The sequence below is a fragment of the Rhinolophus ferrumequinum genome, chromosome 7, assembly GCF_004115265.2.
Source record: "Rhinolophus ferrumequinum isolate MPI-CBG mRhiFer1 chromosome 7, mRhiFer1_v1.p, whole genome shotgun sequence".
Taxonomy (NCBI): domain Eukaryota; kingdom Metazoa; phylum Chordata; class Mammalia; order Chiroptera; family Rhinolophidae; genus Rhinolophus; species Rhinolophus ferrumequinum.
Genome location: NC_046290.1, coordinates 5672776 through 5699674, shown reverse-complemented (window position 1 = coordinate 5699674; position 26899 = coordinate 5672776). Strand labels below are relative to the sequence as shown.

The window sequence follows — 26899 nt, the reverse complement described above, 5'->3', positions numbered from 1 at the left end:
AACCAGAATTTATTACCAATCCACTGAAATATGTTTGATTCAAACGTGTGATGATAAAAAAAAATCCTATGAATTCTTTTTGTCAACTATTTTACTATTTTGGAAGTGAATTTATTGTCCCATCATGTTTTTCTTTGAACGGTCCTGTAAAGGTAGTTCTACGTTTCTAAGATGATTTGCTCGTGGGGATGGGAAGAAGGCAGTCCAGAATCGTGCATCGCCCGCAGTCCAAACCCAGCCACAGGAGTGGTGGGAATGATTTCATGTTGAGCTACCAGTGCCCACCTGTTTGTCAGGTCAGGTGTGTGGGCATCTCCCTCCCACAGTAAGAAGCTGGCCACCCATCCCTTCTATCCTATCATCTGCTTATTTCAGGCTCTCAGTGTCTGACTGCTGGTTGCCTGCAGGAGTCTCTACACCAGTTTCCCTGTCACCCACCACTCTCCATTCCAGGCCTAATCATGCCCCCAGTGACTAATCTCAATGACTAATCTCACCATGCCAACATCTTATCCATGTTTTTAGTTCATGAACAAAGTCTGAACTCCTTAGGTCGTGCGACGGGTCCCGAGCTGCATGCCAACCTCTCAAGCCACATCCCGTTCCATTCCCTACGCCAGTGACTTCCAGTTCCTCACCCCGATACGCGTTCCTCCATTCCAGGTGTTTGCCGGCTGATTCCTTTGCTTTTCATGAACATGCATCCCTCCATTCACGGACCGGTTCCTTCACAGTGCAGCTCAAGTCTTGTTGCCCTGGGAAACATTCATCGATTCATCCCCGGCCACATGTGGGCCTGGCGTTCCCCTTCAATACTCCCCAAACCGTAGTGCGTACCCCTCTAAGAGCTATTTGATATCAGGGACTGTGTCTTTTATGTTTACAGGGACCAACTCAGGTGTTTGGCAGAAAATGGAGGAAAATTCATCCACCTGATCTCATCAAAGTCGTGTGTGTGTGTGTGTGTGTGTGTGTGTGTGTGTAATTCACGTGTTCATTGGTTTTCTATGGCTGCCGTAACAAATTGCCTCAGACTTAGTGACTTAAAGCAAACAGAAAATTATTCTCTCACAGTCCTCGAAGCCAGTAGTGGACTGGCTTCTTCTAATTATTCTTATGGAGCTAAAATCGCTTGAGCCACGTGCCCTCCCTCTGCTTCTAGTGGACATTCTGTCGTTTGTGCCTTGTGGAGTCTAGTGGCTGAGGCGTTCCTGGACTTGTGGCCGCATCACTCCAACCTCTTTCTCCGTGGTCACATCACCTCCCCTCTGTGTGTGTCAAATCTGCACCTGCCTCCCCTTTATGAGGAAACATTTCATTATATTTAGGGCCCTCCTATATAATCCAGGCTGATTTCCCATCTCAAGAGCCATACTTTAATCATGGACATCTGCAAAGTCCTTTTTTGTCATATAAGTAATATTCACAGGTACCAGTGAGTAAGATGTGCATAATTTTTGTGGGGGTTCAATTTTCACCCCGCCACAATGTCCCCCGCCGCCCGGGCATACACGTGTGTGTGCTTCTGGATGGATATTACTCAGAACCATAGAGCCAAATTAATATACTTCCAAATCAAATTCCTTCATAGGAATTTGGGTAAAGTTGCAAGATTTGGCAGTTAATTGTCAACTCTAGCTAACTGCATATCAAAAGAGCCGCTCAGAATAGATGGAAGAGTGTGGGAGAAACTGAGTGACTTTCCCCACAATTTATTGTAAACTATAACCAAAAAAATCCATTTTCAATCACAATATCTTAGAATATATATATATCACCAGCTCTTACTTAAAACACTTTTGGTCTTGTTTACTAGATAGAGCTCTATTTCATCAAAGAGTTTAGCAGTAATGACAATATTTTAGGACTTACCCCTGACATGTAAATAAACTGATTATACCATAGAAGAGAGGGAAATGTTTGAAGAAATAGATGGCAAAGCTGCAAATTGCTCTTTAATGCTAAATTATTAATTTACTTTAATAAGGTCAACCAAATATTCCTAAAATAACGAGAATGTTAAATTGACTGAGCAATGAATATATTGATGATGTTCGTTAAGTGCTCACTTAACATTGTGATATTATAAATAATGCCTCTTGAACAGAAGTATATCATCCTGTTACGCATTTTATTTAAAACAAGAAGAATGTAACTGCCCAAATGTACACCAGGAAACAAATTTTAATGTTCATTTCTCTCAGCTGCAAGCAAAAATTTATGGAAATAATGCTGATAAGGCTCATAAAAAGGGTTTTCAGTATATCTTGCAATCTAAAAAATAGCTCAATAAGTTGTGAAGCTGGAAGTAAAGTCAATCTTTGTAGTGGGAAGATGCATCTCAGGAAGCAAGTGTTTATACCATGAGTAATAAATAAATTCTGAGTGGTCCAGTGAGTATAAAACAATCCCTCACTAAGCATCCATAATCTGGCGTTTATAAATGCCCCCGTGAATCCAACACGCGTTCTAACTCAGAACTGCTGAGAAAAGTAATCAGGTATGAAGTGTTGTTTGTTTTCATGATGCTAGTTTCAGAAAACTAGAAACTATTGATGGAAAAACTAAAAACAAAACGCATATATTTCCATCTACCTTGGCTATTAAGCTGAAAGTGTGTATAGAACGTTTTCATTAGGATTTAGCGAGAATATACAATGTAAGGACCAAGACTTATGGCTCCAGTAGAGGTGACCTTACACTTCAAGCAAGAGAAATCTAACACACAGACTCACCAATGGGATAGGACTCCTGAAAACATAAAAGTATCAGTTCAGTGGAATTCTAAGTCAGACGAAGAATTACAGGGTTTCTGCCTCTTCATTTGAACTCATACTGTGGTTGCTGAAGTCCTTTTATGCATGTGTTCCATGTTGCCTCACGATAAACACCGTGGTCCTTCATATAACTTGCGAGGTGCAGTCCCTTTGGAATCCTTTAACTACCATGTTTCCCCGAAAATAAGACCTCGCTGGACAATCAGCTCTAATGCATTTTTTGGAGCAAAAATTAATGTAAGACCCGGTATTATATCGTATTGTATTGTATTGTATTGTATTATATTATATTATATAGACCTGTTCTTATAATAAAATAAGACTAGGTCTTATATTAATTTTTGCTCCAAAAGACGCATTCGAGCTGATTGTCCGGCTAGGTCTTATTTTCGGGGAAACAGCTGTATTCCAGGAAGAAGTTTCATCGTATGGCTGGGAAACTCATTCCTGTATGAGGGCCAGACTTGTGTGTCTTCATTTTCCCAGTGATTCTAGAATGTGATTGCCAATAGTCTGGTTCTGGTGCTCTGTGTAAGAAAGCATGGGTCAAAGCCATATTCACATTTAGCCTGTGAAGTCATTTCCAAGAAAACCTTCGTTATACCAAGTGCTTCATCTGTAGAGCTGGCCAAGGTCCTACAAAGCACCCTATGTCAATATGCTTCTCTTGTTTTGTTTTCTTTTGGCGCGAGGCCTCATAGCAATGTCCCCTAAAGTCTTCAGAGTCAAAACACACTGATACTTTTCATGATTTTCTAAAATCAACTTATTCCTTCCAGGGTACCTCTTTGCATGTGCAGAATAAAGGTTACATCAGTTAAAATGTCTAATTTTAATTTGAGATGTATCCATTTAGCGTCTAGCAAGTGCCATTATTTTTGTTGAACATTACAGATACTATGATGTTTGAATGGTGTAACCTATGTGATTGCATGTTTTAACAACGAAAATACATGGCATTCTATTAGAAGCAATCGTTTTCCCATGCAACACATTTGAGAAATAATAAAATTAGACAAGTCCTTGGGAAGTCAGTCCATTCTGATGTCAACACTTTTATTCCAGGCTTGATTTGACTTTGAATTGAGTTGCTTATATACTAATACTTTAGACCATTTATGTTAAAAATAGTCATTCCTCTAGGAACTGGATTTTTTTCACTCTGTTTAGGTTAGCAGATTGGACAGTTTGCCATTTTTCAAACCAATCCACTTGGATCCACGAAAGCGATTTCTTTGAATCCAAGAGCAGTAGCTTTTCTTACTAGCCTTACCTTCCAGCACCACTTTCATGGATGTCAGCATTTTTGAAATGCACCAGTTGCTTGATGCCTGAGTGTCTAACAATAATCATTTTAAATATTAGACCAGATATTATCATGTTCTTTAATAGTGGGCTCCTTTCTGATGCTTTTTTTTTTATTATTATCCCAGTGGGGCACTTCCATTTTCAGGGGCAGGGTTATTAGGACTCAGCCTCCATTACTTTGTTCTTCTCCAACCTCTGGTCCATACCAGACACTTTAACTTGCTTATCAGAGGCACTTGGTAACTTAAAACAGTGACTTCTCAAGTATGTTTCCTGGAACCTCAGGGTTTTAGAGGTGCTCAGGGGTTTTATATGTTATTACATATTAATTCTATTATTTAAAAATCATTTATACCAATGTTGACCATCCACCATATTCTAAAGCATTGGAAACCCTCAGTGAGTTAACTTTTATTGTAATACGACCTGGATTGCTTGCTTTATTCTAGCGCATGGAATATAGTGTCTGCTGTCATTTCAGATTATCGTCCAAATTCACTGAGGTTCACAGGTGGCCTTATTTATTACTACCTGATTTGTATAAATCAGGATTATTTCAAAAGTACGTGATCAAAACAAAATACAGAAATAATGGAATACTGAGAGCAAAATAACTCAGCAGTCACGTGGCCTCACATTTTTCTAAGGATTTAATGCTAGAATCTCACACTTAAAACAACATGAGTTTAGTAAATGCCACTATTACCTGCTTTTATATGGGATTACACCTAAGGATGTACTTAAAGAAATGAGTCTACTGCTGAGAAAGTGTAGAAATCCCCGCTCTAGTCCTTCCTGCCCCCATTTACAGAGCAGCTACCTTCGTGTCCCTCATCCCACTGTCGGGACAAAGTGAAGTGTTTGGGAGAGGGAGCCTTGAGGGGTCTCAGTTATCGCGGCACAGCCCATTGTGGGCTTGCGGAGCCACTCCGTCTCCGTGTGCCCATTTCACATGGGGTGTCCTCTGGGGGCACCCTGGAGCCACTTCCAAGGCTGTGGGTGTAGAGCAGCCCGTATTCATTCATTTGTTCAACAGTCTGTTGAGTTCTTGTTGTGTGTGAGGCGCTGTGCTCGGTGCTGGGACACATTAGTGAATCAAGACGGCGAGATGCTGCTCCATCGTAACTTGCCTCCTAGTGGGGATTGAGGAGGCAGGTGTCGTGGTACATACATCGTTACATAGGCCCCAGTGGGGAAACAGCAGGTGAGCAGAGCTGTGCAGGAGGCGCAGGTGTTAGCTAGGTGCACATCTGGAGAAGAGGGTTCCAGTGTGGGACTGGCCCGTGCACAGGCCATGTGCGACATGGAAGCAGGGTCTGAGGACCCCTCCAAGGAGCCCTGTCTCCTGGAGTGGAGTGTGGGGGTGGCAGTCCTAGGAAACGACACAGAGAGAAAATAAGTGGCCGGATGTGGCAGAACATTCCAGGTGGCTTTGGCTTGTACTCCAGGTTACTGAGGGGTCCGTGGAGGGCTGTAACAGAGGAGGGATGGTGTCCCAACCTTCGTTCTGAAGGCACAACGTTGTGGCTATTCCAGAACAGACTGTCTTCTCACATTCAAGATGTTTAAAGTCACAAAACCAATGCCAGATTCTTCTATCATACCTTGGCCATACAGTTGCTGACTCTATAGTTCATTAGATGAATCATGACGCCTTTAAAATCAATACTCGAGCCATGAATTGGGTCCTGAGGCTTTAAAAATGAATATACTATATGACAGGGAAATCAATACTTTCTATGATTAATTAATATTTACTGAATGCCAACAGCTCTGAACTTAGATGTGCACAATTTTCTGTGAGATATGTGTGTGTGTGTGTGTGTGTGTGTGTGTGTGTGTGTGTGTGTGTGTTAATTATGGGAAAGAAAAAAAAGAAACCTTGACAACTAGTAATGAGGCACACTTACTTTGCAAATTTTAGTGATTGGAGAGTTGTTCAGAGCTTTGAATCCAAGTTACAAAGTTTGAATCTTGGTGCCCCCACGTTCTATTCTTAGTGGCTTTTGGTGAGTTATTCAACAAGTGTCCTCATCCAGTGTTATAGTATGGTTCTCCCCCATTCATGTTAGAGGCTTAAATGGGATCAATGTACTCGTACAATAGCACCTAGCACCGCGCTTCACACAGCACAGAACTTCAATACGTTGTTATTGTTAATTTGCCTCAGGCTTACCAGCTAATTTGTGGCAGAATGATGCCCCTTTTTGTGTAGTATTATTGTCAATCTCAAACTCTTACTATTATGCCACACGGTCTGTACTGGGTTGAATGAATAATGTCTCCCCCAAATTCATGTTAACCTGGGTTCTTAGAATGTGACCTGATTTGGAAATAGGGTCTTCGCAGATGCAGTTAGTTAAGATGAGGTCACACTGGACTTGGGTGGGCTTTCATCTAAAGACCAGGGTCCTTATAGGAAGAGGGACATTTGAACAGAAACATGCTGAGAGAATACCATATGACAATAGAGCATATTGGGTGATTGTTAACCAAGGAATGCCAAGGGTTGCAGGCCACCACCAAAGGTAAGAGAGGCAGGAAACAGATTCCCCCTTGGAGATTCCAGAAGAAACCAAACATGTGGACACTTTGATTTGGGACTTCTAGCCCATGGGAACTGAGAAAGAATAAGTTTCTGTTGTTTAAAGCTACCCCGTTTGTGGTATTTTTTGTTACAACAGCCCTAGGAATCTAATACGCTGTTTACTCAGTTAAAAAACAGCCCTCGATTTAAAAAGCCCAATTAAAAAAACAAAAGGTCCAAGGATCATTTAACAAGCTGTGAGCTCTACTGTATAGTTATCAGAGTAGGTTTGACTTGGTACTATTGTGTGGAAGAAACTCTTGAACTTTAAAATAAGGTTTTTAAAAATGATAATATATTTTTATGGGACTCTTTAAGCTTGATCTGTATCTCTGATTTCATAGGCTATCGGTGTAGTGAGAATCAAAAAACAGTTGTTAGATGATATAAAGTCCCCTTCCAATTCTCTGATTCAGAGGTTACCAGGGAGAATGAAGTGGCCTTGCCTATACTTGACATGGACTTAAATGCAAATTTATGGCAAATTAATATTAAAAGTGAATAAATACACTTAATAGCCACTAAGAAGTAAAGGCAGAGAGAGGTGTTGGGCAGACCCTCCCAAAGTGACTATTTACCCCTTTGTGTTTCAACGCACACCTTTCCGTTTTAAGTGCCACTTCTTTTGAACCTGCCACATGTGGCCACTAAAGGTAATTAGTGATGATATCTATGCCCAAGGATAATTAGATTGACACTTTAGTCAAGTCGCATAAAGATCACAATTAATTCAGGTTCCAACTCACTTGCGTTTTGCTTCCGTTTTAAACAAAGACATGGCCTCACATTCCCTGGCAATTTGTTTGTAATCACTGTGGCTATTTAACATTCTCCAGTGTTTCACAGAAATACATGACATAAGAAAATGAATGCAAACATATTAAAAAAAAAAAAAAAGCCCTCAGGTAGTTGTTAATTTTTGGCACCGTGTAATTAAACTAGTTTTTTTTTAATGTAATCTTTTGCCAGTATCTAATTAGCAAAGCCATCTGCTGAAAGAGTAGTGGCCCATCTGCCTAAGAATGTTGTTCTCTTCATTTTCATGAACAGTATCTGCCTTTGCTGGTCCCTGTCTAATTAACTTCTCTCGCCTTGGAAAGCGATAACGCACAGCTTTGTTCATATACTTCTGAGAACTGTGGGTTTATGTGTATGTCACACATACTTAGAAAGAGCCAATCATTTTTTCCCCCACACCTGATTTACTCCTGCGATCACAACTCAGTTTGTGATCCCCTGAGTTTTGTGCTGTGTCCTAAGGCGCCTCCTTACATCCCCAGGGTTTTTGCAGGTAGAAAACGACCCTGTTTCCTTTCAGGTCTGTCTGTAGCACTGTCACTTCCTGAAAGTTGATGGTGTGGGAGGCTCCAGGGTACCAGTGGATCAGAGAGGAGCGTGCCTATTGTAACAATGAACATGACCACTGTAGCATCAAATTCATCGTGATCTTGTCTAGACTGATAGAAGACACTTATATTTTATTATAAACTAATATCCAATGTGTGCAAATGTTCCCTATATGCCTGTTTCCTTTCCATCTGGCATTATGTAGCACAGTATCTTGCACTTGGTAGGTATTGACCGAATATTTATTACATGAAAGATAATGAATGGATGTGTATACAGCAAAACCTTTGTAAGTAGTTGAAGAGCACAGATGTTATTTGTATGAATTTACAGATAAAAAAAATTTAAAAAAAAGGACTGCAAACAGAAACCTTCATGGCTTTGAAAATGTAGGTGTTTCAAACCCATTGCCTACTGTGTATAGCCTTTGGATATTCAAATAATGGCAGTATTGCTGTTACATATCTGCTGCTGGAAAATATAATGAAGTCTAGATGCAGAATGGAATACAGAATTAAGATTTCTTTTCTCTACTGAGCTGTCGTGCAATGAAAAAAGACAAAGATGACAAAAATTAAAGATTGAAAACCCAGAGACTTGGAAAATTAGATCCTGAGTGTTGTACTGAAATCTGAAAGGTAGAATGCCTTCTCATTTATTTTCATTGTCATAAACGTAGGTTTGGGCAGGTAGAAAAGTGTTTTAGAAGGAAGTCAATCAGAGTGATAGCTTCACAAATCAGTAGAGGGATTTTTTCCAAAATTATGATACATGAAAGAATAACAAAGAATCTCCACTGAGAATAGAGCAAGAAGGCATGAGTAAAAGTTTAATAGATTAGAACAAATCTTAAGGAATGAAGAAAGATATGACCAAGTCAAACCATAATCTAATTTTATACAGATGATGAGTAACTTTGAGAAATAAGGCCTGGTTCAGGAGAGTTCCATTGATGTTTGTATATGTGTCCAGTGAGCATTTCTCACCCCCAGCCCTCGCCACAGTGGTCAAATGGGTAAAGTCTAGTTCACTGAGGGAATGGAAAGACATTATGGGGTGAATCTGGAACACCCAATTTTAGGCCAGTCTGGAAAAGACCCATTTTGACCTTCTATTCTTTTCAAATTCTATGATATGCAATAATATGTGTTCACCCTACAACAGGTAGTTCAGTTTCATCCTTAATATAATTTCCCTTGATCTTGTCCTTTATTCAGGTAGAAAGTGAATCAACAGAATAGCTATGCAATCGTGGTCTTTAATTAATTCTGGATTTGAATATTGTTGGAAAGCTGGTGATATGGAATAAAAATGCCTCAGAAAAGTAACTTTTTGGTACCTTTAGTAATTGTCTTCAGAAAAATCTGTGAGACTTGCCTCTATGGGTCTGGTAAACTTGTGTGAGCAGTTGCTCCTTCTTGGTAAACTGGATAAAGTAATGAAATAGTTTTGAAAACTCTCACATCCTTTTCCCCATCACTTTCCCCTTCCAGTCCTTGGCCAGTGTTTATCTTGAAAATGCAAAGGCTACTCGGGTATTAGGTAGTCATGGGAAGCTGTTTGTTTGCCATTTCGCAGACAGATCTGAACAATTTTGATGGCATTTCATAAATGTTGTTCTCGTAACCCTGGGGCTGACCCTGTTCCTCACAGCTCTTAATGTTTACTGAAGATGGTGTTGCTATTCAACTTTCCACACAATTGCTAGACCAGTGAGGGCCACTACAAATCCCTCTTTAGCTAAAGCGTTTCACTGTGTCGTTTCCCTGGCCATTATAGAACAACGATCCCTCTGATACATCAAACACTAAATCCTCTGGTAAAGTCCAGGTCATATTGCTAAAAGGATACATCATAGTGGATCGATTCTGTTTTGAGTTTAAGTAAGGGCAAAGGCATGGCATATTTAAATAAAAACAGAGCGAGCTTTTCTGAAGACATCTAAGAAAGGAAAGGTCCACTCAGATCAACAGCAATGCATTTATTTGACCTGTGCTTTATGGGGATAGATCGTTATCTAACTGTATATGAAGCACTTACCTTTTCTCTGGAAGTGCCATCACTTTTCATGAAAGCATTTGTCATCGTACCAGGGGATTCAAGTCATTTGTTTGTATGAAATGTTGACTAACTGTTACTTTATTGTTGCCATTAAACATTATGAACAGGAAAACATCACAGAAAGAATTAACAAATTCTCTTATCAGATGTTGACACTGACAAAAATCTCTAAGTCTGCACAAGGGAAAACAGTGGTAGTATTGTTTCTGTTTGAAAGACACTGAAGTGTTCTCTCTAGAATACTTTTCTTATGGACTCATATTTGCCAAGTAAGAGAAGTTATACAAGATGCAGTGTTTTATGTTTTAATCTCTGTTATGTAACATTCCTTGGAGGAAAGTAGATATTAGATAATGGTGTTAACATGACTTTGTTATTCTCCTAAGTTTAGGAGAATTAGAAAGAATAAATTTTCTAGAACAAAGAGTGAAACCATTATTCCTATTCATAATATTTGACATTGGTTTATTTTTGGGGGCTTCCTTTAGTTTATTATTTAACATTAGTCCAAATGAACAACAGAAAAGTTGCCCCTTGCTTACATTTTTTTCTGATAATAATTTAAACACTTCTTTACAAATCCTGACTTCTTCAGAAATCCAACTCTAATAGTAAGAGAGAACATAATTGTAATAACAGGTGTACAAAATGGAGAAAACACTTTTTTTACCCCATAAAAGTCTGCATTCCATATAGTAATGGAAAAGATGAACAACTCAGATGTTTAAATTTGTTCAGAAAATGATTCACAATCTCAGCATATAGATCATTAATGTTTACAAGCATCATTTCTTCCTGTGAAGTAAGTGCTGTATGTTACCTTAAGTAATCACAGGCTCCATTTGTGAGCTGGTGTCAGATGTGAAAGGACGCATATCAATTTGATTAGCATGAGTTAGATTTGGAAAGTCTGAGAAAACAATATTTAAAATTTGTGGCTCTAAATATTTAGTCAGAGCTAGCTGATAGCAGTATGAAAATTACTGGTATTGGGGGTGGGGATAATAGATGTGCTTTTTATATGAGCTATTTATTTTATTGACTTGTCATAATTTATATATGGATCTTGGGAGTAATGATATGCAAAATCATTCTTGCTTCATTATCTATGAATATTGATAGATGACACACTATTAAACAATTAAAATATAAATGTCTGAATGAGCATTTTGATAATTTTGTTTCAAGGCTTCCCTTTGAAGCATGCTGTGGGTCTTTTCTGTGATTTCATGAAAATGGCAGTTTCTGTAATCAGTGTGCTAGCCACCAACTTACTGCATGTGTCTCCCTGACAGTGACTAGATCCACACATCCCACGATCACTGCTTAAACATAATAATTAGGGGGTGAGTCCTTTAAAACGCTTCAGTTTTAAAGCTAAGCATAAAACCACGTGACTGAATTTCGTGCATTTGGTGTAAACTCTTTTATTAGTTTGAAAATGTTGGTGTCTTGTGCGCCCACAGCTCCTCATCTAGTTACCGGCGTCTTTGTTATTTTTTCTCTTTTATTCAGTCAAAGCTATAATGGTTGCTGTCATTTTGGTGTTTCCCACAGGCTGTGGAGTGGGAGTGTGATGAAGCAACCAAGAAGGCCTGTTACAGTAAGGGCAAATCACAGGTAAGGAGGGCACGGCTGTGGGTGGTCAGTGCGTTTTGAAGGGCGGTACATAAAACATTTGAATGTGAGGTTATTCCTGATGATGATGTCATGTAAAAAGAGCAAGTTTCAAGGTTTTAACATTAAATTAAGATCGACAACTATCACTTTCCCAAAAAGATTCCTCACGTAAGATGCGATTCGATAGGCACTCTCAATCATGAGACTCAGCTGTGAAATTAACTGGTTATGCTGTCACTTAGAAAAACACGGGCCCAGATTTTTGAAACAGTATTTCAGTTTCCCCTGATCACGCCTGAGAGCTAACTCCGGAAAGTAACTCTATGAAAAATAAAAATTTTACCTCAAACATGGTCTGAGAGTTCTTTATATTTTCTCTTAACATGTCTTTAAGACATGAACTTGCTTTTCATAAGAAAATCTATACCCCCAACTTCCCAAGGAAAGAGTGGATTGCAGCTAAAGCTGGAAACACATTTCCTGAGCAACTGTGCACATGGCAGGAGCAGCTCCACCTGGCCGGCTCAGTGAGAGGCGTCTGCTGATTGCGTCTTCTAAGGAATCGTATGTCCCTGAGAAGATACTGGACCGTGTTGAGGACACTCATCTGCCGCTGCTTCTTAGGCTCATTATGTGGCGTTCTGTGAGCCATCATCTTCCTTGAACGGAGTGTGGGCTCTCCAACCTGGATCACACTTTGGGTTACAGAAGAAAGCATATCCACAAAGAGCAGCAAAGAGGGTTCATTGTGCCACGTGTGGTCCTAGGGTCACGAGCTGGGGGGAAATACCGCAAATGGAGAGATGCTGGCAAAAGGGCCTGATGCCATCTGTGTTTGTAAAAGACTCTTAGACACTTGATTTTATCCAGTTGCATTGCTTGTTTCTGTCGTTTAAGTAAGCAGTTTTGAGGGTCAGACACGGAGGAAGGTCTCCGCAAGCTTGGTCGCTGGGATTCCCCAAACTGAATAAAGAACTAGGAAGATGGAAGAGAAGGAAGAAAAGGCAATCGTACCAGGGGAACGCTTCGAGACGAAGAAAAAAGAAAAAAGAAAAAAGGCAGACATTGACAAAGGCTGTTTACTGAAATATCTTTACCCTCAGAAAATGCTTCTGAGATAAATCATCAGAGACACAAGAAGATTTAAAAGTAGCACCACGTTAAAAAGAATCAGACTATTGTCTCTTAAAATGCCCCCAAAATGAATAAATTAGTACATAATACATTTATTTGCCTCTGTAACCTTATTGTGTTTGTATAGATTATGTATAAAACTAGTGAAAAAGCACTTTCTAGATGGCTCTTTCTCCTTCCTGTAATGTGTACACGTCTTAATATGCAGATATCTTACTGCACTTTTGCTCCTCAGGCCTGTAGCACAGAGGGTTCTTCCGATAAGGCCACCTCCTGAGGGGATGAAATGCGGGGATCAGAGTTACTGGGGACTGGGATGGAAAAAAACGGCTTTCTTTCTATTAGCAAGATTCACTCACTGATGGGAAGCGTTAGCCTTTCTTTTCCTGCTTCTAATGCCAACATTGTCCCCTGTGCCTGGTGGCAGCTGTGCTTTCCCTTTCCTGGGACCCCATCTTAACCTCTTCCCACCTCAGACCCTGTCTCCGTCACTCGTGTCCCATGACTTGTGTGTCCCCTCTCCTGAGGGACTCCTGTCTGATCCGGTCCCACCCCCATGGCATAGGTTATCAGTAGCTATTCGTACTTGCCCAGTCATGCGGCATTTCAGTTACCACAGAGCCAGGTGGTTTCTTGGGGGCCCAGGACACAGCCCGTGGTGGGTGTTTAAGTCACTGTACTAATGAGTGAACCACACCTGAGGTTCTGCCTGCGTGGTGAGCTTCAGTCCAGGGTTTCTCGCCTTCACTACTGTTGATGCTGGTGGCCGGTCACACTTTGCTGTGGGGTCAGTGCTGCTCCTTGTCACATGCTCAGCAGCATCCTGGGCCCCTACCTACCAGATGCTTGTAATTCCTCCCACCCAGTCGTGACAACCCAGAATAACCAAACATGGCTCCAGACGTGGCCAGACATTCACCTAGCTGAGATCCCTGGCTTGAATTCCCCACACGGTAAATGCTTTGGCCACTTTGGTTTTGTCCATTTTGAATTTTGTTCTTCTTAAGAGTGCTTTCATGTTTCATCTAGATCACGTTTATTTCAGACTTTTAAAAATGAAGGATTAATCCACTTCCCCCCTGTGGACTTCAATCTCCTTATATGTTAAAGGAAAGCTCGATTACTCAAGCTAGTCAGGTTCTTCTAGTAGTCTAAGTCAATAATTTTAAACGAATCAGTGTGGTAGCATACTACCAGTAGATTGTTACGATTTGGGGTGAAACGTAGCTTCTGCCATGAGTTTTGGCCCGTGTTTTGCCTTAAGCAGTGATCACTCGTTGTTTGGGGTTTAGCAATTAACCAAGTAAATATCAGAAAACACACAGCAAAGGCTATTTTTCATGACCATTAAGTAACATGATCGATTCACAGACAGGACCAACTGGGACTCCCCTTAATTGAGTTTTCCCAGGACACCGAGAGAAAAATGAGTACCACCAGCATTGTCAAATAAAATCATGTCGTTAGGTTCCTCATGTCGCTGGTCTTAATGGGTTAAGAACGATGGCACATCTCGGTAATTATACATTGATTCAAACAGTGTTTGCGAATGGGATTTTTTTAAGACGAGTATCTTAAGCCAGATGAAGATAGATTTCAAATGCCCACTACCCTGAGAGAGAGCGCGCCCACGTTCTTTTCAGTTGCATGGAGTGTGCTGATAAACTCACATACGTTTTGAACTACCAGTGCTCGGTTGAAACACAATCCAGTTTTGCTGCAGAACCCTGGCTGTGGAAGTTCATGTGCACAAAATGATGTGATTGATTTATAAAGGCGCCAGCCCGGGCAGCGCTGCAGGCCTGGTCCCTGGGCGGCGAGTGTAGAGGGGCGACTGGCACCCTCCGTTCTCCTCCACTAGCTCCCTTTCCCTGTTTAGCTTCTCTGTTGCTTTCTTAAAATGGCACCTGACACAGAAACCCTCAGATGACAGGCCGAGCCCAGCCAGTGCTGCCTAACCAACCAGTGCAAACTCCTGGATTCAGAATTCAGACACCCCGAATTGTCCTGTTCTGTCTGCTCCAGGGGCCAGATCAGAAAACATTCTGACAGTCCGTTTGACTAAAAATGGCACATCTATTTGGGGGAGTGGAAGTCAGACTTTTCTTTGTAGCCATGAGTTTAGAAATGAGAATTTGACTGTTTCATATTTTAGTTGGTGCGGTCATAGTATGAAAATTGACAGGATTACAAAGTTTCCCTTCTCCCTGAAATGAAAAAAAAATAATGCAAAATGTGACATCTCAAAAATGAGAAAAATGCCAGCCATTTTGACTGAAGTAATTTTGTTCCTACGCTAAGAAAAGTAGCCTGTGCCGCTCCACATAATACATTTTACTGCAGAGCCGGAATGTGAAGCGTGGACGAGGGGCTGGGCCTGCAGGGGTGGCATGGCCTGTGCCCACTCACGTTTCTGATGGGGACATTTCTCAGCTGGCTGCAGAGCAGGGGAGAAGAAAGATGACACCTTTCCTCTTATGTTCCTGGTAATGCTGGGACTGACGCAGACATCATTTCATGTGTAGTCCATTAAAATGACAAAGTTGGGACTCAGGGTCAAGAACATGTAGCCAAATCTTTGGTTGGGACCTGCAAAAGAGAAGGGAGGCACCAAGCCTGCTCATTCTTCATGAAGTTTGGGTTCTGTTTTGTTTATAACATTTTCAGCTCACTTTGGAGAAAGGGGGTGGCTTTGCCTGCAATGAATGGCCTAAACATTCCATGTATTGAAAAGGGGGGGAAAATCTGTGTGTACGAATTCTAAAACTTTTTATAATAAAATCTGTTGTATTTTAGTTTTTGTTTTGAAATACTATTATAGAAATCTGCTTTGAGAACTATTTAAATGTCTTTTATACAAATATTATTTTAAACATAAATAGTCGATTCTCTTGTGACCTAACAAGGGTTCCTTGTCTGTTCGGGGCTATTATGTCTGAGCCAAAGCCCTTCCCACCATGATCTTTAGGAACTTTACAAAGGAAACACAACTGATTATTAAAGGAAAGAAAGAGCTGCTTTGTGCACTTTCTAATTTTCAAGTTTCTTGCTCATGATCTCATTTCGGAACTTTTAACACCAAGTTCCTAGAATTATTTTGCTAGTTAGTGGGAGAGTTTTGATTAGAATCCAGGGCTCTGTGTATTGTTCCCCCTGCTGTATCCTGTGGTCCGGCTCCCAAGTGGTCAAATTGTGCGAGTAAAGAAGTAAATGCCACGTGAGTGAGAGAAGAAAAACGACAGCATCCTGCCTGGGAACCCAGTGGTGCAGGGAGTGAAACATGACGTCTGCACCCAGATTGCCAATATCGGAGAGCTATGAGTTAATCAATACCTGTAGCAAACTACACACCTGCCTTTGTCCTATATGACTGCTTCAAAATTGAGGATTCTTTGGATTAGATACTAACAGCCTGTGTACTTTACATATACCAAATTTTGTTGTTTTTAAATTGAGGTTCCAAAACAAGTTTCCCATGGAGTCAGCTCAGTTGAAAATAGTCATATTATGTAAATATATATAAATTATATTTTAATGTATTAGTACACGATGTATTAGATAACATCATTCTATATTCATATACAAGGTCTGCCAATTAAGTTCGTGAACTTGTTGCAATGATGTTGCTAACCTTTTTTGATATCAGAGGGATTTTTCATGATGAATTTTCACCAACTGAATAAACAGTTAATCAAGTTGACTATTTGGAAGTGCTGAAAAGGCTGCATGAAAACGTTAGATCTAAACGACCTGAACTTTTCGCCAATAATTCATGGCTCTTGCATCAGGACAATGCACCAGCTCAGATGGCATTGTCTGTGAGGGAGTTTTTAGCCAGTAAACAAATAACTGGATTGGAACACCCTCCCTACTCACCTGACCTGGCCCCCAATGACTTCTTTCTTTACCCGAAGATAAAGGGAATATTGAAAGGAAGACATTTTGATGACATTCAGGACATCAAGGGTAATACGACGACAGCTCTGATGGCCATTCCACAAAAGGAGTTCCAAAATTGCTTTGAAGGGTAGACTAGGTGCTGGCATTGGTGCATAGCTTCGCAAGGGGAGTACTTCAAAGGTGACCATAGAGATATTCAGCAATAAAATATGTAGCACTTTTTCTAAGATGAGTTCGTGAACTTAATTGTCCAACCTCATATATATGGGAATATTCCCATCTATATGTTTATAGGCATATGCATGTATGTCTCTATATTTATATGTATAAATATAGATGTAATAGTATGTCTATATATTTTTATATGCTTCTGTAATATGTATGCACACATATATACATATGAAAACATACATATGCCATGTGCATGTATGTATGTGTGTGTGTATATATATGTATATATGTATATATATATATATAAAATGAGAGTCATCCATCTACATTCTGATAATACCACTCAGGTAGAATGGCCCAGGTGTGCCTGTGCCGTATATGTGTATGTATATATATAAAATCTGATTGGATCATAAGGTTTTTCACAATCCACCTGGTAATCATGACTCTGGTGGTGTTCGTTCAACCTAGAAGTCACATGCAATTATTCTAAATTGCTCCTCAGATGTTCTCTTTGGATGCTCACAAAGGTAATGCATCGTTAAGAGACAGATGCACTGCTTTCAGTGGGAGTGCTGTGATTAACATAAAGTCTGGCAGGCTCCCAGCTCTCCTCCCTCTGCCCTCCTCCCTAAAATGGATGGGTTTGGAGATAAGCTGGGTGTTGCTGAGGACTCTACCTCTTTGCCATGATTCTTTCTATGGTGACGGTCTTCAAGCAGCACATAGTTGTCTGAAGAGAAAATGATGAAATGCTATAAGACAAAACCAGTTCATTCATTGAGAAAATGTTCCTACAACACGTGTTCTCTCGTCAGGGGCCAGACCTTACATCCTTGAGACCCAGTGAGCCTTCACTGGCCTCATCTAAAAGCTCTCAGTGAGTCAGCAGTCATGTACCTGGCCGATCAATTTACATAAGAATCCCCCGGAATCAAGGACAGGTTGACCAGCCTGCAGGAGCCCAGGCTCACCTGGGGTCCTGTTCATGTCCCAGTGGTATTATCAGAATGTAGATGGATGACTCTCACTGTCAACAACACAAGCTGTGTGGTGGCAGGCTGCCAGCGGCCTTGGAAGTGACCACTGTGCCTTCTTGGAAAGCCTGAATTCATTAAATCCTCTTAAACCACTTTCAAGGTACAGAAATGGGATAAAGGGAAAACAATTCTTAGATAAGAAAAAGAAACTCAAAGACATTTAGATAAGCGCTTACTTCTAAGAGAAACCTATAACAGAATCTCCTAAAGGAATTTCTACATTGTGCCTGTATTTTAAAACAGGTGATTCCAAGCAGTCCTTGTGGCAAGGTCAGCTACCCCACAGAAAGGTCATGTTTGTAACATAGTCTTACGAAACAATTTACCAGGAGATTCTCTACAGTAGAATTTGGGTCTTAGGATCACCACTAGGAGGGGACTGATTATTACAAAATCTTTCACTCAGATCCTTTTCCTTCCATTCATTTTTTTTGGGGGGGAGGGGAACAGGACTTTATTGGGAAACAGTGTGTACTTCCAGGATTTATTTCCAAGTCAAGTTTTTGTCCTTTCAATCCTAGTTGTGGAGGGTGCCGTTCAGCTTCAAGTTGTTGTCCTTTCAGTCTTAGTTGTGGAGGGCGCAGCTCAGCTCCAGGTCCAGTTGCCGTTGCTAGTTGCAGAGAGCTCAGCCCACCATCCCTTGCGGGAGTCGAACCGGCAACCTCGTGGTTGAGAGGATGCACTCCAACCAACTGAGCCATCTGGGAGCTCAGCGGCAGCTCAGCTCAAGGTGCCGTGTTCAATCTTAGTTGCAGGGGGTGGAACCCACCATCCCTTGTGTGACTGGAGGAGTTGAACCGGCAACCTTGTGGTTGAAGCCCACTGGCCCATGTGGGAATCGAACCGGCAGCCTTCTGGAGTTAGGAGCATGGAGCTCCAACCGCCCGCCTGAGCCACCGGGCTGGCCCTCCTTTCATTCTTAATTTTGACTCTTTCATTCCTAAATTTATCTTCTGCTCAAAAGCTAAGTACCTCCACTTTCTTCCATTTCTGTGTTTTTCAGTTGTTTTGTTTGAACTTGCCCCAATCCCTCTTCAGAAAAACAAAACAAAACAAAAAACAAACAAACAAAAAACCAAAGTTATTATTTAAAACATATTTCTTTGCTTAGGATTTACATCCAGTCAGTTTCTAGAATCAGTTGAAGCCATTTGTAAATTAAACCTGAGAAGACTTCTAAGGGAGTCAGAATAGGAAGGGTCTGAGATGAGCTGAGCCAGACTGTTGGACAAATGAATTCAACTCTTGACAATTCAGGAGAAAGACAAAAATTCCACTTGCCCCACAGGTTTCTCTTGCAGGACACAGTGAGTTGGCACATCTTGACCTAGCCTGGGTGCTGACAAGCAGAACTTCCCCCATCCCTCCTCTACCCTGTTCCATCCGACCTTGCATACTGGCCTCATCTAGAATATTACCCTCCTTGGGTCCCATTTGTCATAAGCCACTCTGGGTTCCATAGTGTTCGTGCTCCTCCATCCTTTTTGGAAAGGACTGCACGGGCCTCCATGTCTGATTGTCCTAGCTCCTGACATTTACCCCTTCCCTTCCTACATACTCACCGAGGTGGGGGAAGCCCATCCATGTCATAAGGGCACGTGACCCTTCTCAGGTAACAGAGGCACCTGGGATATTCTCACGGGGTCCAGATGACCAGAACATGCTTTTTTAAATGTAATAATTGAAATAATATTGCCCCTTCCTTCATTTACTGTTTTCCAAGATTTAAAACAAAAAACAAACAAAAAAAAAAACGACCAGCTTGATTTGTCCCTCCTCCCTGGCACACTGCTGCGTCATGGTTGTCACATGCTGGTTGTCATTTTTCTCGTTTCCTCAGGTTTGTGATGCACCTTCAGGAATGTTTCGGACCTGCAGGCCTCTTTTCACTCTGTCTGTCTTTTTGGGAGATCAAAATAAACAATCCCTTAGTGGTCTTATCGGGTTTCCTTCCCATAATTGATCAGAGGCCCTTCCTTTTCACCAGGTCTGTAGAATTCAGCCTTGGGATCACCTCTTATCAACCGGAATGATTTCCTTGGATTAACTTACCTTTGACCGAGTTCATGATTAGGGGCACAGGGACTAGGTGAGGACTGGCTCTGACTCTGTTGTCTTGTGTCAGCCTCTTGCTTAAAACAAAACAAACAGAAAGCTCTTTACATCTCGACTCATTCTTGAAAGACTTCTGAAAGCAGCAACAGAAAACAAAATCTCCACCTCTGCCCACTGTGTGTAATTTTCCATCTCACTCTTTATCCTCGTGTCATTTTTGTGTCTGTTTTATCTGCTCACAGCAGCAAGCACTCTGAGCCCTGTGTTCTCCAAGGTGTGGGTTTGGACTCGCCCCCAGACGTGCTTAGGCTTTGTGTTTTCATCCTCACCTTGATCCTGTTTTTGCAAACTCTGTCTCTCTGCTCCCTGAGGTGGTGGCCTCGCCACGCCAATCTTGTGATCTCCTGTGATCTCCCTCCGTTCCCAGAGCCTGGGAAGGGATGGCAATATGGTACTACAAAGGCTTAGTTAGTAATAGTTCTTTCTCTCTAGAACTCTCCTACCCGCTCCCCAGTTATAAAAAAGAAACAGAACAAAATAAAACACAGCTCCCCATCTGGAGCACCTTTCTCACCCAATTTACTATCTACCATTTACACTCATTTCTTAATTCTTCTGACAGTTAATGTAGTTCTTTCATTCTGCATTTTGGTTTTCTCCTCAGTTTAAGTGTCTTCAGATTAGCAGCCAATGAAAATTTGTCACTATTATCGCTAGTAATCGTATTAGGAGAATTATCTACCCTTGACATTTTACTTTACATTTAGAAAGCAAATGCAAATAGCTTAGCTCTTTCCATCTTCACACTCAGGCCATGCAGCAGACTGAGCTATCACAAATCAACATTTCATGGAGACTGGGCTTCCCTTTGGCTGGAAGAGCATTGCTATGCCATTAAGTCCAAATCTCCCTGACTTTGGGCACTTTGTGATTCAAACCAGTGTGCTGTCATGCAGCATCTTCTGGGCCCAGGTGGTGGTTCAGTCCCCACATCCCATTTGGTTTGCTGGGTCCTGGCTTTGCCCTTTCACACCTCCTGCCTGGTCTAGGCACGGAATGATGTGGGACTGAATTGTGGGTGTGGTTTCCTTCTGTGTCTCCTGAACAGCAGTCTCCTTGCTTTCAGTTTACCTTCCATGTTGAATCCCAAGTGGTGCTATAATAACAAACATCGCATCAGGTCAGAACTTTGTTCAGCACAAGCGTAATGGTTTCCTTAGCATTCAGGATTCAATGCAAACTCACTAGCTGGGCACAGCTGGCCCATGACTGGCTCCCCAGCTGTGTGGCCTCTTCTGTACACAATAAAGCACCATGCTTTCTCTAGCCTGGGTACCTTGGCACAGTCCATTCGCCTTGCCTGGAATGTCTGTTCCCTCCTTTGCTGAGTAAAATCTTTCAAGTGTCAGATGAAACCTCCTCCAGGGAGCCTCACTAAATTCTACTCTTCCTTTGAAATTTATTTTAGGTATCACTTTCTCTGGGAAGCCTTCCTACACCCTTTCTCTTCTCCTCCCCTCTGGAGTTGGTAATATGCTCCTCTGTGGGCAGCTCCAGAGGAGTTGTTATGGCCCCATATTTTGACTTTTCTGCTAGCCTAGACGGTGAACTCCAGCGCAGTACCACCAGAGTATTTAATCGCTAAATTAGATACATGGGTCAACGCCCATGTGCTACTTAATATAACCTTGCCCCTGATTTTCTATGAATGCTTTGCAACTACAAGAAATATTGAACTCTGGGTCATCCCTCTGCTTGGGCTTTCCTCCCATATGTTTCAGACATCCTTTCTTTGTTAGTTGTATTTTTACTTGTCCATCAAAGAATCAGAAATGTTAATTGATTCTTGCTATGTATGTAACGCAGTTTCAGAACTTTATGTAAAACTTCTTACTGTTTGTAGTATATGAAGTTTCTTGTGTGACCTTCTCATTTGGAGAAACATTCACACTTGCAAGGCTTCTTTTTTTTTTTTTTTTTTTGAGTTCTGGGAAGTTATCTAAGACACTGTTTCATGAGCATAGTTTCCTTTTATTTATTTTCCTAGTATATGTCAAAGGCAATTTAGGGTGTGCACTGTTATCAGATATAATTCAAAATGAAGACACATTCATCAAAAGAATATGTATGCTTTGAGGTTTCAATTGAATGCATATTTATCTTCATAAATGTCCTCTTAAACAAGAGAAAGTCAGGTTATTTAACAGTTTTGCTGTTACTTTTTGGTCAATGTCAAAGAGTCGTTTTGTGTTTGTTTTATAGTGGTCAATTAAATTAAATTTATTAGCCAGATAAACTGTATTCAGATTCACCGTTCCCCTTGTGCTCAAATCTTGTTAACATCTTTCTTGTGTTTTTTTTGTTTTGTTTTGTTTTGTTTTTTTCAGGAAGAATGTCAGAACTACATTCGGGTGCTTTTGGTGGGTGGTGACCGGTTATTTACCTGTGGGACCAACGCTTTCACACCTATCTGCACCAACCGCACGGTATGGCTTCATGTCGAGTCTTGATGACATTTAATACCAGGAAAATCCAAACATCCTATTAAAATACTAGTGTTAAATGTATTTCTATTCTCCAGGGAGTTGCTTTTTAACTTATAGAAAAAACATCTTTTGTCAAGTTGAATAAATATTTGATGTATTGATTTAGTCCTAATCACAACTCTCAATCATATAAAGAACTGGAAATAACCATAGCTTATATAATTAAATTTCAGTGGGTTTCTAAACTATTTCCCCACCATGACCCTAAACATTAATTGTAAATATATATTTTTTCTTATTCTGCTGTACTATAGAGATATTCTTAAGTATTAAAGTGGCCCAAAACCACAATCCAAATGAACAAAGATATCACACATTGGATAGAAGGTTGTCAGAAAATTAAAGCAATCAAATAAGCAACTGGAACCCTAGACAAAGCAAAGTTATAGCCAAAAATTTTCTTTCTGCGAAGTTGTCACACTGACAGGGATTTTCAGCCAGCACAACAGCAGGGTCATCAAAACACACATGTAGCCTTCCTAATTAGGGACATTTCCTTTGATCTTCCTCAGGGACCACAATGAGGATCTATCATCATGTTAGTTTTCTGGTTGCACAACTTCCCTCAAAAGCTGACTGTGTCATCTGCTGTTACCATTCATTATTTTCAAATTAACGTTCAGTTATTGGAAATGAAGAGAGGAGGAGGATAAGAAGTGATGCTCACAGAGAGATCCCCAGTTCTAAGAGCTGGACGTCAACTAAGTCATTTCGTCCTCACATCTGCCCAATGTGGTGGTTATCCTTTGGCTCCCATTTTATAAAAGAGTCTGAGGCACAAAGAGTTTAAGTAACTTGCCTGGGGCTACAAGTCTGCTGGTAGAGCAGGCAGTGAATCTCAGTACCCCCACCTGACCCCTCTGCTCTGTGCCTCTTAGGTAAGAGTGAAGAAACACATGGGACAAAGATTCCCCCACCACCTAGAGACCTTTCCTCCTTCAGTGATTGTTCGGGGATCCAGCATTTGAGAGGCTGGATTCCCACCAGACGATGGCAAGACATGGAGGTGTCTCTCTGAAAACTGAAAAATAAAGTTTTGGAAATTTTGGCTACATAATGCTATAAATATCCACACGTCCTTGTCTGTGAACACACTTCTGGGCTGGTCATAATATGCTGATTCACTTATATTGATAAAATTGTACATAATTCTGTACCGTGGCTTATACTTTTATAAATATTGGACTTGGTTTCTTTGTTAAAGTGGCGAGATCTGCTCTGCCCCATGCATCGTAAGTAGGAGTCATATGCAACCATTTTACTTCACATTTTGTAAGCATTCTGCAGCAGGAGGCTCTGTAACTCTAAGGGGTGGTAAGGGAGCTGGATTCGTGGATTCTCTAACCACGACCACAGCACGCAGTTTCATGCAAGTCAGAGTGTGGGTTTGTCGCGTCTCCTCACAAACCCCAGAGCTTGTTGCACATGCTCCGTTTGCATCCAGGCGGCGTTATCCATGAACACTGTTCAAGAGCTTTCCCGGGATCACTGGTGTCTCTCTCTCGCCTCATCCACAGCTGAGTAACCTGACCGAGATCCATGATCAGATCAGCGGGATGGCTCGCTGTCCCTACAGTCCCCAGCACAATTCCACAGCTCTCCTCACAGCCGGCGGGGAGCTATACGCTGCGACGGCCATGGACTTCCCAGGCCGCGATCCCGCCATTTACCGAAGTCTGGGCGTCTTACCTCCGCTCCGCACGGCCCAGTACAACTCTAAGTGGCTCAATGGTGAGTCTTCCAGTCACTTCCCTTGCCCCTCCTGTTTTCTGTGGTGCTCACGAGCAAACCGCCACAGTTTCTAAGGGAAAGCCAATTTTTCCTTTTCTAGAGAAATCAAAATGTAATGTTTTTCGTACTTTCACTGTAGACCGCGGTAATAGGGTTCCTTTTGGCATTCATTGAACTTAAGCTGTTTTTTAATATTATTGTTTGAAATTTAGAAAATTTGATGTGTCAAAGATATCTGTAGACTCATGTGCATTTTTCCTTTATTATATATCTTTTCTAAAAAAGGAAATTACTAGCATTTTGTGAAATTTTCAGGCACTGTAAAGAAAGTGTGTGGCTATTGGTAGCTCCAAATAGCTTGACCAATTTGAAAAAAGGTATCAAGTCCTGTAACTGGCAGGTTGCGGTGGCATCTTCACAGCTGCTTACATCTCTGGCTCATGCTAGAGGGACCCAAATCCTGTACTCTCTGCCTTCCACCATCTGTCCTGTCAGATTGGCCCTCAGGCTGGCTCTGCTCCTGGATGCAAATTCACTGCTGCAATTTCAGGTCCTGCATCCAGATGTGATGATACCCAGTAGCAGAAGAACCACATTCCTTGTCTCCTTTTGTCCATCTGTCTGTCTGTCTGTCTGTCTATTTGTTTGTTTGTTTAAGAAATCAGCAAGCCCCAGGAGACTGTCCTTCAGTCTTGGGCTAGAACTTGCTCGCCTGCTCACTAAACAGTGAGAAGGTGGTTCCAACCACCCAAATTGAGATTTGCTGTGTACCGTGTCCTGAGATCTGGCAGCCGAAAGTCAGCCCTCTGTCCGTGTATGTGTTCCTGTGTGAAGGTGGCCACATGCGTGCACACATACACACACACACATGCAGACACAGTGTTATGGAGACATTAAATGTGCCATATGTAGTCCACTCCCTCAAGCGTTTATTTGAGAGTTTGCACAAAATGAAATCATCAAATTGCCATTAGAATATTTACTATTTGAGCTTTCAAGTTCTACAAAGATTCACTGGCCTTTTGCCAAGTACATGCTAATATATGGAGCAGAGCTTCCCTATCTCAGCACTATTGACATTTTGGGCTAGATAATTATTTCGGGGGTCTGTGTGTGGTGGGGATGGGGGACAGATTTGTCCTGGATCTCATGGATGGTCAGCAGCATCCCTGACCTATGCCCACTAGATAGTTCACCTCCCGCCATATGGATAACAAACACGATTTCCAAAAGTTGCCTCTGATTGAGAAGCACTGGTTTAGACCTATTGCTTATGCATATTTGTGTGTGTGTGTGTGTGTGTGTGTGTGTGTGACACAAGTGTTTGGTCGAATAACATAGTCAAACCAAACATCACAGTTTACCTTTTAAAGACTCCCTCATAGAGGAGAAAATGTCCTCATCAAGTTTCTCCAGGAAGTTGAAGGACTCTGTGCTTCCAAGGGGCAACATGAGCTGTTTTCCTCAACCGGAGCAGTAGTTAGATTCTCTCCATGAACATCATTTCTGGTGAACTGGTTACAGCTAGACCCATCGACTCTCTAAGCAGGGTCTCCCTTCATCCCTGAAGCTTTCATCTGTGTAGCTCAAGTTCTTCTTTCTATTTATTTGTTGATTTTTACTAGCCAAGCAAAGTTTCCAGTTAAAAATAAAAATCCCCCCCACCCCAAAAGCATTGCAATTAGAGTTTGCCGAAAGCAAAGTAAAAAGTAATTAGGAGCACAGTCTCTTTCTTTCCCCAAAAGTGATACCCTTAAGAATATCCTGGAAAAATAATTCAGGTCATTGCATGAGTTATAAACACCGGCTGTTTCTGTATACGTGACTCCGATACCCACGGCCTGATGAGATGGCCAGATTCTGCTAACCCTCTGGGGGGAATCCTTTCCATTTGCGAGTCAGGGAACATAACAAGGGCAGTAGAAGAGCTCACTCAGTGCTTATGCCAGTCACACTGGGCACGCCGTCCTTATTTGTTGAACACAAAACAGAGAGTTTTAGATGGTTGAAATGTGCTGCTGTGTACGTATGTCATCTAACAACTGCAGAAATGAAACATAGTCCCAATAAACATGGTGGAGCCACCACTCAGCTCACAGTGTCATCATAACCCTATGGACTGATGGCCCTGCTTCTCTCTGACAGCAGCACTCCCCCACCCCCACGCGCTTCCCGGGCCACACGGAGACCCTCTCTCCTGGGGCACAGAGCCTGACTGAGGGTTCCCAGTCCTTGCATGCTCACGCTTTCTGTCCTCTCCTGGCTTCTACTGGCGCTCTTTCTTCTTCTGTGGAACACTGAGATATAATTTCTACTCCTGATTGGCCCTGGTTTCCTGCTCTGACTGATCCTTTGTCCAGGACCGATTCTGGCCTCTGTCCCCCACTTAGCTCCGCTGTGTCCCCCACTGAGACCTGCTGCAGGGACATCCATTCTCGCTGATCTAATTGCAGTCCACACGTTGTGCCCCGTCTGCTCTTTGACCAGACGCTCGGTCTCAGTTCTTTCCACTGTGTTCTGAAATCATTTTTTCCATAGATTGCTGCTATATTCATTATCCCTTCTTTTTCGCCATAGCCTTAAATTTCTTCCTCTCTAATGATGATCACTCTCTTTTAATAA

The 26899-nt window shown here is 41.6% G+C and overlaps 1 protein-coding gene across 3 annotated transcripts in view; it reads left to right on the top strand.

Moving 5' to 3' along the window:
- The window catches only part of SEMA5A (semaphorin 5A), a 430801-nt gene that overhangs the window by 263545 nt on the left and 140357 nt on the right, over positions 1 to 26899 (top strand). For all 3 annotated transcript variants that reach the window (XR_004423500.1, XM_033110202.1, XM_033110203.1), the window contains 3 exons: positions 11638 to 11700; positions 22388 to 22486; positions 24064 to 24277. Coding sequence is in view for 2 of the 3 variants with exons in the window: in XM_033110202.1 (XP_032966093.1) it covers positions 11638 to 11700; positions 22388 to 22486; positions 24064 to 24277 (376 nt within the window). In the remaining variant the exon portion in view is untranslated. The remainder of the gene's footprint in view (positions 1 to 11637; positions 11701 to 22387; positions 22487 to 24063; positions 24278 to 26899) is intronic.